Below are 17,371 nucleotides of genomic sequence, written 5' to 3' on the forward strand. Positions count from 1 at the left end.
TCTTTTTAAGATTTTATTGGGGAAGGGGAACAGGACTTTATTGGGGAACAGTGTGTACTTCCAGGACTTTTTGCCAAGTCAAGTTGTTGTCCTTTCAATCTTAGTTGTGGAGGGTGCTGTTCAGCTTCAAGTTGTTGTCCTTTCAGTCTTAGTTGTGGAGGGCGCAGCTCAGCTCCACGTCCAGTTGCCATTGCTAGTTTCAGGGGGCGCAGCCCACCATCCCTTGTGGGAGTCGAACTGGCAACGTTGTGATTGAGAGGATGCACTCCAACCAACTGAGCCATCCAGGAGCTCAGCCGCAGCTCAGCTCAAGGTGCTGTGTTCAATCTTAGTTGCAGGGGGCGTTGCCCACCATCCCTTGCGGGACTCAAGCAGTTGAACCGGCGACCTTTGTGGTTGAGAGCCCACTGGCCCACATGGGAATCGAACCGGCAGCCTTCGGAGTTAGGAACACAGAGCTCCAACCACCTGAGCCACCGGGCCAGCCCCTAGGGGTTTATACTTTCAAAGAATTTTAGTATTTAAGTTGTTAGGAAGAGAATATCAGGCAGTGGGCTCGCTGGTGTATATCTAAATTACATCTATACCAGTTTGTTTTGCAACGGTGTTTCCTTTTTAACTCAGGTTAAGTCAGCCATATAATTATTCTTAATGACATGTTACATTTTTTATGTTCTAAAATAATTTCATTCATTCACCAAAGATTTACTGAATGCCTGTACAAGAGAAAGGGAGGGAAGTTGACATTTATTCTTCCATTCAACAAATATTTATTGAGGGCATTTTGTAAAGGGTATTTTGCAAGAAGACTGGGATATAGCTTTAAACAAAACCTATACGCTCTCTGTCCGCAGGGAGTTTACAGTCTAGTAGGAGAGCGAATCTTGAAACAATTATACAAATTGCTCTATTAAAAGTCTGTGAGGGAAAGGAATGTTATAAGATGTGTCAACCATCATAGAAGTAACTTCCAATAGCATTTTTCACATAATTATAATAAGTACTGATGTGGTTTACATGTGAGGTTCAAAGAGATTAAACCATACGCCAGAGATCCCAGAGCGAGTAAGTCCTGAAATGGAATGTCTAATTCACATCTATCTAATTCTAAAGATAATGACTAAAAACACTGTATTAATTGCTGAATTTTGTAAAACCCTGAAAGTCAGAGCTTATCTTGATTTTACTAATGAGAAAACTGATGCTGAGAGGAACTAGAACCCAAATCCCTTGAGTAATTCATTTATTTTTTCACTATATGCTTCCTCAAAACAGCATCTGTAACTTTGATGATACAAACATACAAGCCACGCATGTGGGAACTGAATACATTTCTGTGAATTTAAATAAAAGACAAGATTGTCATTGAAACAAACTAATGAAGCAAAGTATTTTTTTAAACATGATTTTGGCAAAAGTCTTACAGATCTCTGCTGATTTTTAAAAGTTTTCTATGCTAATCCAACATTTCATTGTATTTTGGAAAAGGCTATTGTTATGGATGAGGACATAGGAGGAAAACAGTTCTGCCAAATCAGGCTCACTCTTACTGAAATTATTTTATAAAGTTTCCAAGAACAATTTCAATTTATTCCATGCAGAATTTCACTGATATTTTTCAGCTACTGCAGATTCTTTGGTTGACTCCATCAATGTAATAGGATAGCTTGAATTTTTCTTTGCAGAGGACAAACTGACAATATCCATGTTTACATGGGGTGCAAATAGGGAAAAGAGGATTAAAAAAAAAGAATACCAGTAATAGAAAAGGCAACCAAGATTAATTTTGTAGAAAACATATACGATTCTGTTTAAAAGTCTTTTTGCTGTCAAGTTGTTTGCAGCAAAAAACAAACAAACAAAAAACCAAAAAACACCTGCGATATGATATAGCAAATAGAAAAAAAAATATGAAAGAAAACACATAAATAGTATATGAAAATATTCTTAGTAATAGATTTAGGATAGAATGAATTGGCCAAACTGTAGCCTCCAAGTTTTCTTTCTGCATGAGTCTCTCTCTCTGGTGACCACAACTTATGTTAATTTTCATGGATAAATCATGGAAATGTTTAATAAAGACTAATATTCTTTTTCTTTTCCTCTTCTTCTATTCTTTGAATCTTTATTCTTGTCTAAATCATATACAACATTCTGACATTTTAAGACCCTAACTCCCACAGTTCAAATAGATCAACATAAAAGATTTTTAAAAATTCCACCTCAAACCCTAAGAAAAGCATAGAACACATTTCCCAACAAATCAAAGCCTGGAAAGTAAAAGATTGGCTTTGTATACATACACTCTGGTTTGCCCCTATTAAACATTGTTTTCCTGTCCCTGCCCTCCTTCCACCATCCTCTCTGCTCCTCTGGTGTCTCCCTACTCAGAATGAGCAGGTTACTGTTCCTGAATTGACAGCAAAAACAACAAGTCTATTATATTTGCATAAACTCGGTAAGCATTTGTTGACTGCCTAGTATTTACTTATTCTTTTTATAAACATGTATTGAGTGTCTACCACATGCCAGGTACCATTGAGGAGGACAGAGAGAGACACAGAGAGAGGAAGACAGAAAGAGAGAGAGAGGGAATGTGGGAGGGAGAGGAAACAATTCTTCGAGCCATGGATTGTGGAACACAGGAAAATAAAACCCAAAAACCTGTCTTAAGGGAGATGAAGCCCAGAATGACTACAACATAGAGTATGGTGAATGTCATGATAGAGACAAAAGGAAGTGCTGCTGGAGCATTTCAGAAGAGGGCTTCTATATTGTTTTCAAGCAATTTTTTCCCCTAAATTTTGAAGCCCTAGTCAGCCTAGCAGAATATCTTTAAAATGTGTAAGTCAGGATTTTTCCTGTTGCAAGGAACTGAAACTGGTTTAACCAAAATAAGGACTTTATTGGCCTGTGAAATAGAAAAGATCATGGCACTACAGGTAAGTTGGACCCAAATGCCCCAACAATGTTTTCAAGACTCACTGTATTCCTTTCTAACTAACCTCTCGGTTCTTGGAGTGTTGGCTTCATCCCCAGCAGATTTCTTTTTACATGTTGGTTCCCAGCAGTTCCAGGTTTTCATCCTGGAAAAAGAGTTTCTCTTTTCCAATAGTTGTAGGAGTGAGTTTTATTGTATTGATCTGGTTATGTGCCCATCCCTAACACACTTACTTTGCCCAGGGTGCTAGAATACTGAATTCTAAATGGTGCAGTATGGCATGAGATCAAATGAAACCAAGAAAGGGGTGGCTTTCCAAAGGAAAATCTGGGTATGATTACCAGAAGAAGGCAGGCAAACCAACATATATCCACTATAATCAATGCAGCTGCTTACTGGTTTTTTCATCTCCACTTCAGTAAGTGCTTCAATAGGTCTGCTTTTCCTGAGTCATCTCAACAGACTCAGAGATGTTGGTCATAATTGCTATGAAGTGGGAGCAAGGTAATATAATATAAAATCTGGATATGTTTCTAGCTTAACTGAAGTTAGTCCCTCAATGTGGGTTTTATTTTTTTATCTCAAATGCTATGCATTTCCTGATTGTAAGACATGTTCGTAAACAAATACATATCCATAAACAATACTCCATCCCCCCCATCCCAAAGAAATGATGTCTTGATTTATCCATGCCATTTCTTTTCTTCATTAACACAGATATTCAAGTACTGTTTGCAAGAAGATGAGACTATTGGGTATTTTTTTTAACTCTTAAATTTACTTAGAAAGGAGCGGATGCTGAAATCCTGCTAAGACGTGTGGGTGGGGAGTAAATCACTGCCATTTCTAGCACATATGGCTAGAAATTGTGAAACCCTGAACCTGAAAAAAGGTTATGATAATGGAGAGAAGAGGACTGAATCAAAAAATATTTAGGAAGTAGAATTATCAGGTCTTGGTCACTGACTGTACCAGACAAAAGGAAAAGAAGCCTTAAGATATTAGTGTCTGGATTGAAAAACTGGGCTGATAATGGCATTATCAACAAAGATATTTGATGATGAACGAAAATAAGGTGTGGGAGGAGGCAGGAAAAGACAAGTACAGTTTTGTATTGAATTTGAGTAGTTTGTGGAACCTGTAAATGGTGAGGTCCAATTTTTTATCTCAGAAAAGAAACTTGGGTTACAGTCAGGGACACAAGTGTCTAAAATCACCAAATAAATGATAGAATCATGGGATCAGATGACTCTTCTACTATCAAAAGAAACCATTGTGTAATGTAAGCATAACAATTTAAAAAATAAAAAATATATATTTATTTTGTGCCATAGGACACAAATAAATTTTTTTTTTTAAAAAGCCCTTGTTTTAAGGAATTTGGTTTTCTATATATACATCTTAAACTATTTTGTGAGTTTAAAATTGGTACATTAGGGGCAGCCGGATAGCTCAGTTGGTTAGAGCGCAAGCTCTGAACAACAGGGTTGCCGGTTCGATTCCCACATGGGCCAGTGAGCTGCGCCCTCCACAACTAGACAGAAGACAACGAGCTGCTGCTGAGCCCCAGAGGGGCAGCTGGATGGCTCAGTTGGTTGGAGAGCGGGCTCTCAACAACAAGATTGCCGGGAAAATAGCAACTAGACTTCGAGCTGAGCTGCACCCTCCACAACTAGATTGAAGGACAACGACTTGGAGTTGACAGGCCCTGGAGAAATACACTATTCCCCAATAAAAAAAAAAAAAAAGGAAAACGTTTTATGTCTTTAAAAAAACAAACAAAAGCAAAAAACATCTTTAAAAAACAAAAACAAACAAAAATTGGTACATTAGACTTTCTTAATTTTCTTTAAAAAACTTCTTTTTTAAATTCTAAAAGCAATATATGCTTTTTGTAGAAAGAAAAAAGAAACTAAGCAAAATATAAAGAATAAAATGAAAATCACCTGTAATTCTACTTTGCCGACATAATCACAATTTTGGAGTATTTTTTCTAACTATGTTTTATATGAATAGTTTTTCCCATTTCTGATTTTTTTCAGAGTAGAGTTCTAAAAGTGGAACTAACAAATCAAGGTATATAAGTATTTTAAGTGTCTTGATACATAATGCCAAATTTTAATTTCCGGGCTTGTGGAAATTAACGCTTCTTCCCAGCAAGCAATAGGAGTGTCTGCTGTCACACTCATCAGCAGTAAGATGGTTAATTTAAAAACAATCTTTACTAATTTGACTGATAAAACATTACCTTATTGTTAAAAATAAATTATGTATATTGAGTATGTAGATATAAAAGAAGCCAGACAACAAAGAGTATAGTCTATGCTTATATTTCTATAAAACCAGAAAATGCAAACTCCAAAGGACAGAAAGCTCAGTGGTTGCCTGGGACCAAGGGTGAGGCAGTGGGGGAAAGGGACAACAAAGAGGTGAGAGGAAAATTTGGGGGTTGATGTATATATTCACTATTTTGATTGTGGTGATGTTTTCATGGTTGTGTGCAAATGTGGAACTTATCAAATTGTACACTTTGAAAATGTTCAGTTTATTGTATCAATTACACCTTAATAAAGCTGTTTAAAAATATTGTTTTAATTTGATTTTTAAAAACTACTGAGTGTGAGCATTTTTCAGTTTTAGTTATGAGTACACACTTCTGTGATTTTTTTTCATGTTCTCTATTAATTTTTCTACTTGTGCCTTCATTTTCTCCTGAATTTGTGAACTCCTTACATATTAGGCAAATTCACCCTAAAAATTCTCCAGATTTCTTTTCTCTGTAACTTTTCTGTTACTGCATGCTTTTGGGAGAGCTCATTTATTTTTACGAGATAATTTTAACCAAGGGGATGTACTGTAACTCTGTAAATCTCTACACTGTAGTAAATTGTTAATCATCACTTTCCAAAACAAATATCCTTTAAACAAAATTCAAATTAGTAAATGAAGGAGTGTTACAATCAATGCCTTCAGAATTGGCATAAAAAATATACTGTACGTCTGCTTTGATGTTTTGGAGCTATCCTCTGAAGTTATGATGACATAGTAAACGGTGGAGATGAAGGATTTTTAAGCAAAAATATACGACACTACGGGAGTTAGGCTAGGAATCACTTTGCTTACAATAACACACAAAGTAATTCCCTTCCCTGACTTTCTTGGGCTCCTCTGGCTGCTTACACAGGAAACCAAAGGCGAGTAAGGCCACGGATGATCTCACGCTCGCATGACGTCAAGAAAGCTTGACGTCAGAAGGCGGTTGCCACGGGGACCATTCGCCACTGACGGCAGCGTCGTGAAATCCCATCACTACACTCGGTATCCCTTTCGGCTTCTGCAAGGTCTAAGCTTGCTACAGACGCTTTAACCTTAAGGGGGCCTCAGGGAGGGAGGAGTGTGCTGCTGCCGCCGAGAGCCCCACCTCCGTGGCTCCTGGTCCCCGGCCCCGGCCTGTGGCGGCGAGTGGCGGCCGCAGGAAGCGGACGGCGGAGGCGGCGGCGGGCGACTCACCCTGGTCTCCCTTGCTTTGTGCAGGGCTGGGAGAAGGGATCCGCCATATTGGAGCCGGAGCCGAGGGTGGCTTGCAGCCGCGGCGCGAGGCGGGCGGAGGTGGCGGCCCTGGCCTGGATCTGGGAGGAGTCGGCTGCACCCGGGCCCGCAAGTCTGGGGAGTGAATGAGCCGCTCACGCTAGTCTCCTCCCCGCCCACTCCCTCCACTTTCCGCCGGTGGAACCGGGCCGGGAGGGGGCCGGAGACGGCCGTGGAGGTGGCAGCGGCAGGATGTTCTCCAAGAAGCCGCACGGGGATGTGAAGAAGTCGACCCAAAAGGTGCTGGACACCAAGAAGGACGCGCTGACCCGCCTCAAGCACCTGCGCATCGTCATCGGTGAGGAGCGAGGGGTGGCGGCGCCCGGAGGCCTGGGTTACCTGGCCTTCCCGCGTCTGGAGCCCCTGGGGACTCTTCCCCCGGTCCTGGCGACGTGCGGGAGCAGAGGGCGAGGCGTCGCCTCTGCAGAGACGCGGGAGGGCGGTTAATTTGGGGAAGAGAAAAACTTGGCAGTTGCCAAACACTAACACAGAGTTATCTCATTTTGAGTTCATAGTCTGAAATCATTTTTAAACACTAGTATTCCTCTAAAAACTTGGATTTTTTTTAGACTTTCGGGAGACTTAGTGTCGTGTGTAATGGTATTTATAGGATATGTTGGCCAGATGACGACCGTCATCCACACCCAAGTGAAAACAAAAATAAAGTCCTCTCTTAGACAATGTAGACCTTAGTCTTTCAAGTTTCTTGGCTAATGAGGGCCAGGAGGAAGCAGTTGTACCCCTTTGGGAAGTGGGTGGTTCTCAAAAACCTTGTGGGAAAGAGCCCCGCCCTTTTGTTAATGCACCTCGTTCGTCATTACTGTCATTTAGAGAGAATTATTATTCATGATAGGAAAAAGGTAGTTTACAGCGTCCTTTTCTTCTAGAGAACTGTATAGGATTCTGTTTTTATTCAATCAACAATTTCTTACTGTCTGTTACCCTCTGCTTCTGTTTTGCTGGCAAACCAGAGAGTGCTCTGAGTTTTGGATAGTGTTAAATCTTTTGGCTACTTGGTCATTTCTTAGGCTGACAAGGGCTATAATAAGACTTATGGAATATCTGGTCTTGTACTTGGATATTTTAGATGAAATTTGAGGTGACAAAGAAAGTGAGTTTGCCTGTGATAATACGGAATTAAAGGCAGAACTGAGATTTGAACCCAGATGTCTGAATCATAATTCAGAGTTTATTATCTCAAGTTCTCTTCCTAATGAGTGTTTATTTTGAAAAGTGATGTTTATTCAGTGATATAAGTAAGTCCCTTATTTGAGGTGTCTGTTTTCTCAACTATATTGTTTGCACATGCCACCAGGATACCACCAATAATACCCAACATTTGTATGGTGCTTTACTGTTCTCAAAATGATTTCACATAAATTATAATTCATCCTCACAGTAACCCAGAAGAAGAAATCATTATCTTCCTGTTTTTTTACAAATGAGAATACTGAAGTTGGGGATGCTAAATGGTCACCCAGGTACTAGGAGCCAGAGCCAGAACTGGAGCCCAGGTTTCTTGTCTCCAGTTTGTTTCTTACTCTTCCTACATTTATGACAGCACATCTTTATCACAAGTAAGTTGTATTCATTCCTGTGGAATAGTAAGGAAGCAATTAAATCCAGGTTAGTGACATAAAAAGAAAATATAGTTTTCAAGAAAATATAAATCTAAATACTGTTGGGATTATGATATTTTTATTTTTTGTTCTTCATTCTACTTCAGAGTTAACTCATTGAAGTTAACTCACTGGCTGAGAGAGTGAGACAAAGTAAGTTAATGTGAATTTAGGAGAGGTATCGCATATAATGGCAGTTTGAAATTCAACACTTAATGGAATTTGACACCTATTTGGGACAAACTGTAGGTTGGGTAATGGCAGAGCTATAAAGTTGAGTTCCAAAGGAGTACTGATATTTTCTAAATTAACTGCCATAGTTCTTTAGTTATAGAGTATTCAAGGAATGTTTCATACATACTTCTTTGGCCTAGAAGTTTCTTCCATCTGGGAGACATGATCTAAATTAAGAGGTCACACATGTCACATATTTTGTACGGCCTAGCTTCCTCCATTTGAAAACAAAACAATAATTAAAAAAACAACCTTTTGTTTTTTAATTTATGGGCTTTTGGAAAATAGAGCATACACTGTGTATAAACATCTAAAATATCCTTAAGAACCTTCAAATAGAGGACATTATGCTTTCAAATTCCCTGTCCTGTGTGTGGAGTAGGTTCATAGTGCAAGATTACTACATTTCAGTAGTTTTAAAACAGTAGTTCTCAACCAGGGATAATTTTGCCTCCCCCCTGACACTGACAATGTTTGGAGACACTTTTGTTTGTCACAACTTGGGGGAGGCGTTTGCGGCATCTAGTGGGTAGCAGGAATGCTGCTAAACATCTTACCATGTACAGGATAATCCCTCACAGCAATATTGTGATCTAGATGTCAGCAGTGGTGAGGTTTAGAAACCTTGTGAAAGTATAAGAGTAAAAGGTGGACCTTCAAATGCTATACTTGGTTCTGATACATTAATTGAATGAAATAGTCTGAATTTTTAAATGGTTATAGTTATTTTGTTTGAAATATGGTTAATGTAGTTTTTAAGAATATGAGTGGGAAAAAGTAGAATGGCAAACGCTGAAAGACATCTTAGAGGTTCACTAATTAGATACATCATTTTGCAGATGGAAAAGCCACTTCAAATCCTTTTTGGAAACAGGTGCAAGTTTAACATAAAGTAAACATATGAGGAAACTAGTTTGCAAAGTAATTGGACATTGCCGATTACACAAGATTTTATTTTTTATTTGGTTCCATCTGAACTATATTTTTAACCCTATTCACTCAGGGTATTTATAGAATTCAGTGGATCCAAATATAAGAACATATTTAAACACTCAGTGTAAACTTTTTTACTTGGCATGTATTCCTACAGTAGGACAATTCCAGCTGAATTGATAGAACTTGACAAGGATTTAGATTTAAATCTGCTGTGTTTATTGATGTTGCTATATATTTGATTTGTGGGAACTGGAAGTTACGTTTTTTGTTTTGTTTTTTTTAAGAAATAAAGCCTTGTCTAGTTTCTGAAGTCTCTGTTATTCTCTTACCCTCCCCCTCTTTTTTTTTTTTTTTTTTAACAATTAATAGCCTTAAGATAATAAGTATTAAGTTAGCACCTGTAAAGTGGCTAATAGAATGCCTGGCACATAGTGGATATTGACTAAATGTTAATTTTCATCTATGGCAAGATAATAGTTCTGTCTTCTTGATTTAAAAAGAAAAAAATGAGTACTTATTTAGCTAATAAATATATTGATTATTGTTGGATCATTCTAATAACTATAATTGACATACAATAAATTGCACTATTTAAAGCATATAATTGAATAATTTTTGACACACACACATATACACACATACATATACACACACACACTTACTTTGTGAAGCCATCATGACAATCGAGATTAGGAAACATATCCAGACAATCAAGATGACAAGTATATCTATAACCTGGTTTCCTTTTGCGCCTTGGTAATCCCTTACTTACACCCCTACTCGCACTAGCCCCCCTGTTCTCTGGGCAATCACTGATCTGCTGTCACTCTAGATTGGTTTGCATTTTCTAGTTTTATATATATGGGATTATATAGTATTTGCTTTTTTTTTGTTTGGTTTCTTTTATTCAGCCTTATTATTTTGAAATTCATTAATATTGTTATGGGGGGTATCAATAGTACTTGCTTTTATTGCTGAGTAGTATTCCATTGTATAGATAGGCCATGATTTGATTATCCATTTACCTGTTGATGGACACATGGGTTTTCGGTTTTGAACTATTGCAAAAAGCTGCTATGAAGTGTACTTGTTGTATAGACATAGTCTTTCTTTTCTCTTGGATAAATACCTAGAAGTGGAATGGCTATTAAAGAAACTGCCACACTGTTTTTTTTTATTTTACGTTCTTACCAGCAGAGTATGGAGAGTGCCCCTTTCTCCACAAATGAACCAACACCACTTGGTATTGCCAGTCTTAATTTCAGCCACTATAAGAAGTATGTAGTGGTTATAATTAGTGTTTTCCCGATATTTAATAACATTGAGCATCTTTTAATGTGCTTGTTTGCCATTATATAATTTGTTTGATCAAGTGTCTGTTCGAATCTTTTACCTATTTTTGAAGTTGTTTTCTTACTCAGTTTTGAAAATTAATTATTTATTCTGGATAAAAGTACTTTATCAGATACCTCCCTCCCCCTCCCTGGATCTTTGGATTGTCTCTTAATTTTCTTAACATTTTCTTTGAAGGAGTAGGATGGGAGTCTTAAGTTTGATTAAGCCTATATATCAATTTTTTATTTTATGATTTGTATACTTTTGGTGTTGTATCTAAAATCTTTGCCTAAGCCAAGGTCACAAAGATTTTCTTCCATGCTTTCTTCTAGATTGAAGTTTATTTTTTTGCATTTGGATATCCAGTTGTTGCAGCACCATTTGTTGAAAAAGACTGCCGCCGTTTCACCACTGAATTGCCTTTGTACTTTTTCCAAAACTCAGTTGTTATATATGTGTGGGTCTATTTCTGGACTCTCTATTTTGTTCCTGTGATCTATTTGTCTGTGTTGGTGCCAATACCATGATGTTTTTTTATTTACTGTAACTTGATAGTAACTCTTGAAATCAGTTGTATCTCCAACTTTGTACTTCCTTTGCAAAGGTTTTTTTCTTTTTTCTGGTGTGGCTGTACTATGCCACTTCCTTTACCAATATGAGTTTTATGATGAGCTTGTCAGTTTCTAAAATGAATAAGAAAATTTTCCTCCTTGGATTTTGATTGGGATTATGATGAATCTATAGGTCAAATTGGGAAAAGTTTACAACAATATTGAATTCTCTGAGTCATGAACAAAGTGTGTTTCTCCATTTGTAGAGGGCTTCTTTAATTTCTCTAGTAGTGTTTTGTAGTGTTGTGTTTTTTTTTTTAAATTTTATTGGGGAGGGGGAACAGGACTTTATTGGGGGAACAGTGTGTACTTCCAGGACTTCTTTCCAAGTCAAGTTGTTGTCCCTTCAGTCTTAATTGTGGAGGGCGCAGCTCAGCTCCAGGTCCAGTTGCCATTGCTAGTTGCAGGGGGCACAGCCCACCATCCCTTGCAGGACTCGAGGAATTGAACCAGCAATCTTGTGGTTGAGAGCCCACTGGCCCATGTGGGAATCGAACCAGCAATCTTCGGAGTTAGGAGCACAGAGCTCCACCCGCCTGAGCCACCGGCCTGGCCTGTTTTGTAGTTTTTAATGTGCAAGTCTTACACATCTTTTGTCGCTTATCCCTAAATATTTTCTCCCGTTGATGCTCTTGAAAATGACATCTTTATATTCATTCCAGATTGTTGCTAGTGTAAGAAAATAAAATTGATGTTTGCGTATTGAGCCTTGTATCCTGAAACCTTGCTAAACTCAGTTCTGAATCTACATTTTTTGTAGATTCCATTTGGATTTTTTATGTAGATATTGTCTGTGAATAAAGACAGTTTTACTTCTTCCTTTCCAATCTGGATGCCTTTATATCTTTTTCTTGCCTTTTTGAACTCACTAGAACTTCTAGAGAATAGAAGTGTGAGAGTGGACATCCTTGTCTTATTTTTGATCTTGGTAAAGCAGTGAGTTTTTTTGACTACACAATATGATATTAACTGGAGGTTTTTCGTAGATGTCCTTTATCATGTTGAGAAAGTTTCACTGCTAGATTGCTGAGAGTTGTTTCATCAAAAATGGATGTTAGATTTGTCAAACACTTTTCGGCGATTGAGAACAGATTTTTTTTCATTAATTAACATGATGAGTTATAGTCACTGATTTTCAAATGTTAAATCAATTCTGCAAACCTGAGATTAAAGCTCAGTTGTTCCTGATGAATTGTCATATTTATATATCGTTGGATTTGATATGCTAAAATTTTGTTTATGATTGATATATTTATTTTCATGAGGGATACTGGTCTGTACTTTGCTTGTAAATTTTTTTTTTTTTTTTTGAGGAAGTTGTAAAACTTGATTGAGAACATTTTAACAGTCAAATATCCCACATAACAGTTTACATGGTTTCACATCTTCTTCCTTTAATCCTGTGGTTGTCTTTCCCCTGCTTTTGAAATGTAAATGTTTTCTAGTTTGGGGGGAATCTCCCACTTGACGTAGGACTGTCTCTGCTCTAACGCTCAGACTTTGGCTGAGCCAGTTCCTAGAGATCAGCTTTCAGGTCAGGCCCTCTTGTAATATTTTTGGTTTTGATATTACATGTTAGCCTCATAGTATTAATTGAGAGGTGTTGCTTTCAGAGTTTCTGGAAATGGTCATGTAGAATTGGTACTGTTTTTCCTTAAATGTTTGGTGTTATAGAATTCACCAGTGAAGTGATCTTGATCTGGAGTTTTCCCTGAGGGAAGGTTTTTAACTACTTTAATAGATATAGTGCTAGTCAGGTTATTTCTTCTTGAGTTTGTGTCTTTCAAAGAATTTTCTCATTTCATGTAAGTTGTAAAATTTATATGTATAAAGTTGTTCACAGTACTCCCTTATCCTTTTGATATCACAATCTGTGGTGTGTCACATCTCATTCTTGATATTGATAATTTGTTTTTTTCCTGACCCGTCTGACTAGAGGCTCATCACATTTTATTGATCGTCTAAAAGGACCAGCGTGTTGCTTTATTAATTTTCTGTTTCTCTGTTTTTGTTTTATTGATTTCTGCTTTGATCTTTATTTCCTTTTTTCTGCTTTGTTTTAGTTTTTTTCCACAAAATCATCTTGTAAGTAATCTTGGGTTTTAAACGACAAAGTTCTTTTTTAGTGTGAGTTTAATATGTTCTTTTTTCTAGTTTCTTAAAATGTAAAGATTACTGAGATTATTGATTTAAGACCCTTTTTCCTTTCTACTATAGGCATTTCCCCTATTATAAATTCCACAAATTGCGGTATTTTTTGTTTTTATTTTCAATTATGTCCAAAACGCATTTTAACTTCCCTATTGATTTTTTCATTGTTCCATGGGTTATTTACATTTGTGTTCTTTAGTTTCAAATAGTTGTGCATTATTCAGATATGTTATTGATTTCTAACTTAACTTCATTATAGTTAGAGAACATATGTTTATGACTTGAGTTTTTTAAAATTTACTGAAATTTCATAGCCCAGAATGTTTTAACTTGATAGATATTCCATATGCACTTGAACAAAAAATGTATTGTGCTGGTGTTTGGTTGAGTGTCCTAAAAATGTCAATTAGGACAGGTTGTTTGAAAGTGTTCAAATCTTCTATATCCTTGGTGAATTTTTGTCTACTTGTTTTTATCAGTTATTGACTGGGGGTAGGGAGGGGGTGGTGCTGAAGTTTCTGACTGTTATTGTGGGGTTATCTGTTTCTTTTTGCAGTTCTGTCAGATTTTATTTCATGTATTTTGAAGCTTTGTTATTAGGTTCCTGAACATTTGGGATTATTGTCTCCTGATAAAATGACTCCTTTATTATTAAGAAATGAGCTCTTATCCCTGGTAGTCATTGCCCTGTAATCTACTTTGACAGTAATTTAGCTACTTCCACTTTAATTGACGAGTATTGGTAGGGTATATATTTTCCTGTCTTTTTAATCTATTTGTATTTTTATATTTAAATGGATTTCTTGTTGACTGTGTATGGTTGAGTTTTATTTTTATCTAATCTAGTAATCTCAACCTTTTAATTGAGATGTTTGGGTGATGTTCATTTTTTCCTTTTTCTCCATGCTGTTATCTAGTGCTACATCCCCAGAATTCTTTTATGTTCAACTGGAATTTTATGTCTTTTTGACTACCTTCGCCCATTTCCCCCCTCCTCGCCTCTGGCAGCCACCATTATGCTCTCTGTTTTCTATGAGTTTGGTCTTTTAGAGTCAACACATAGGTGTAAATCATAGTTACAGTATTTGATTTTCTCTGTCTGACTTCACTTAGCATAATGCCCTCGAGCTCTACATATGTTGTAGCAAATGGCAGGGTTCTTTTTTTATGGCTGAATAATATTCCATTGTATGTGTATGTACACATACACTCACATATCACATTTTCTTGATCCATTCTTCTGTTGAGGGACACTTGGGTTGTTCTCATGTCTTGGATATTGTAAATGCTGCAATGAACATGGAGGTATAGTGTCTTTAAGATAGTGATTTCATTTATTTCAGGTATATACCCAGAAGTAAAATTGCTGGATTATGTGGTAGTTTTATTTTTTAACTTTTTGAGGAACCTCCATATTGTTTTCTGTAGTGGCTGGACCAATTTACATGCTCACCAACAGTGTACAAGGGTTTCCTTTTCTTCACATCCTTGCCAACACTTGTTATTTCTTGTCTTTTTTATAATAACCATCCTAACAAGTGTGAGGTGATATCTCATTGTGGTTTTGATTTGCATTTCCCTGATGATTAGTGGTGTGGAACACCTTCTCATGTACCTGTTGACCATCCGTATGTGTTGAGAAAAATGTCTATTCAGATCCTCTGCCCATTTTTTAGTTGGGTTGTTCATTCCTTTACTATAAGGTGTGAATTCTTTACATATTTTGGGTATTAATCCCATATTAGATACAAGATTTGCAAATACTTTCTCCCATTGAGTAGGTTACCTTTTCATTTTGTTGATGATTTTCTTTGCTGTTCAGAAGCTTTTTATTTTTATGTAATCCCACTTGTTTATTTTTGCTTTTGTTGCTTTTGCTTTTGGTGTCAGATTCAAAAAATCATCACCATGACTGATGTCAAGCAGTTTGCCTTTGCCGCTTATATTTTCTTCTAGAAGTTTTATGGTTTCAAGTCTTACGTTCAAGTTTTAATTTCATTTTGGGTTAATTTTTCTTTATGGTGTAAGATAGAGATCCAGTTTTGTTCTTTTGCATTTGGCTGTCCAATTTTTCCTATATTATTTATTAATGAGACTATCCTCTCCCCATTGTATATTCTTGGTTCCTTTGTCATTAATCCGTTGACCATTTATGCATAGATTTATTTTTCTGGTCTGTCTATTCTGTTCTATTGATATATATATATGTCTTGTGTTTATGCCAATACCATACTGATTTGATTTCTATAGCTTTGCAATATAGTTTGAAATCCGGGAGTGTGATACCTCTCACTTTATTCTTTCGTCTTGAGATTGCATTGGCTACTTGGAACCTTTTGTGGTTCCATACAGATTTTAGGATTGTCTGTATCTACTTCTGTGAAAAATGCAATTGGAATTTTTATAGGAATTTCATTGAATAAATAAACTGCTTTGGTTCGTATGGACATTTTAACAGTAGTCTTCCCATCCATGATTATGGAATGTTTCCATTTATTTGTGTCTTCAGTTTCATCAATGTCCTATAATTTTCAGTGTACAGATCTTTTACCTTTTTGGTTAAACTTATTCCTAGGTATTTTATTCTTTTTGGTGTAATTGTAAATGGGCATGTTTCTTAAATTCTTTTTCTGATAGTTGTTAGTGTACTAAAATACAACCGATTTTGATACTGAATTTGTTTATTCGAACAGTTTTTTTGTGTGAAGTCTTTAGGGTTTTCTCTATTATAAGATTATGTCATCTGTAAATAGTTGTCTGCAAATAGAGACCGTTTTACTTCTTCCTTTCAGATTTGGATGCCTTTTATTTCTTCTTGCCTATTTGCTCTTGCGAGAACTTCCAATACGATGTTGAATGAAAGTGGTAAGAGTGGGCATCCTTGTCTTGTTCCTGATCTCAGAAGAAAAGCTTTCAGCTTCTCGCCATTTGAGTGTGATGTTATCTGTGGACTTGTCATATATGGCCTTTATTATGTTGATGTTCATTCCTTCTACACCCAGTTTGTTGAGTTTTTATTATGAATGAATGTTGAGTTTTGTCAATGCTTTTTCTATACCTATTGAGATGATCATATGATTTTTATCCTTCATTTTGTTAATGATGTGAATCACAATGATTGATTTGTGAATGTTGAACCATCTTTGCACGCCTGAAGTCAGTGCTACCTAGTCATGGTTACGATCCTTTTAATGTACTGTTGACTGTGGTTTGCTAATATTTTGTTGAGAAATTGTACGTCTGTATTCTTCAGGGATAATGTAATTGTCTTGTAGTGTCCTTGTTTGGTTTTGTTATCGGTAATGTTGGCCTTGTAAAATGAATTTGGAAGTGTTCCCTCCTGTTCTGTTATGTGGGAGAGTTTGGGAAGGATTGGTATGCATTCTTTTTTAAATGTTTGGTAGATTTCACCAGTGAAGTCATCTGGTTCCGGACTCTTTTATTTTTAACTTTTTTATTTATTTAAGTGTGTTTTTCCAGGACCCATCAGCTCCAAGTCAAGTAGTTGTTTCAATTTAGTTGTGGAGGGCGCAGCTCACAGTGGCCCATGTGGGGATCGAACTGGCAACCTTGTTGTTAAGAGTACCGTGCTCTAACCAACTGAGCTAACCAGTGGCCCCCTGGACTTTTCTTTTTTGGGAGCTTTTTGGTTACTGATTCAGTCTCCTTCCTTGTAATTTTTCTGTTTAGATTCAGACCAGTAGCTAGTCATTGGGATCTGGATGATGTACACTTAATGATATTATTGATTTGGTTAAGTTTAAGTCTGTCATCTTGCTGTGTTTTCTGTTTGGCCTGTCTGTGCTTAGTTCCCTTCTCTCTCTCTGCCTTCTTTTCTATTATTAGTTGAGTAAACTTATGATTCTTTTTAAAACTTCTTTGTTGGATTATTAGCTATAATCTTTTATTTTATTCATTGCTTTATGATTTATGGTATGCATCTGTAACTTTCCGGA

General features: G+C 36.7%; 1 protein-coding gene across 14 annotated transcripts in view; it reads left to right on the forward strand.

Annotated features, from left to right (window-relative positions):
- Positions 1 to 6,248: 6,248 nt before the first annotated feature.
- RALGAPA1 (Ral GTPase activating protein catalytic subunit alpha 1) overlaps positions 6,249 to 17,371 on the forward strand; it is a 212,644-nt gene continuing 201,521 nt past the window's right edge. For 7 of the 14 annotated variants that reach the window (XM_088796874.1, XM_019750420.3, XM_019750426.3 and 4 more), the window contains exon 1: positions 6,249 to 6,827. In XM_088796874.1, the coding sequence (XP_088653000.1) occupies positions 6,722 to 6,827 (106 nt within the window). In that variant the 5' untranslated portion in view covers positions 6,249 to 6,721. The remainder of the gene's footprint in view (positions 6,828 to 17,371) is intronic. The other 7 variants (XM_074328147.2, XM_019750424.3, XM_088796870.1 and 4 more) reach the window with 3 other exon arrangements.

This window comes from Rhinolophus sinicus, chromosome 3 (assembly GCF_057876585.1).
Source record: "Rhinolophus sinicus isolate RSI-liver-muscle chromosome 3, RSI-T2T, whole genome shotgun sequence".
In the NCBI taxonomy this organism is placed as follows: domain Eukaryota; kingdom Metazoa; phylum Chordata; class Mammalia; order Chiroptera; family Rhinolophidae; genus Rhinolophus; species Rhinolophus sinicus.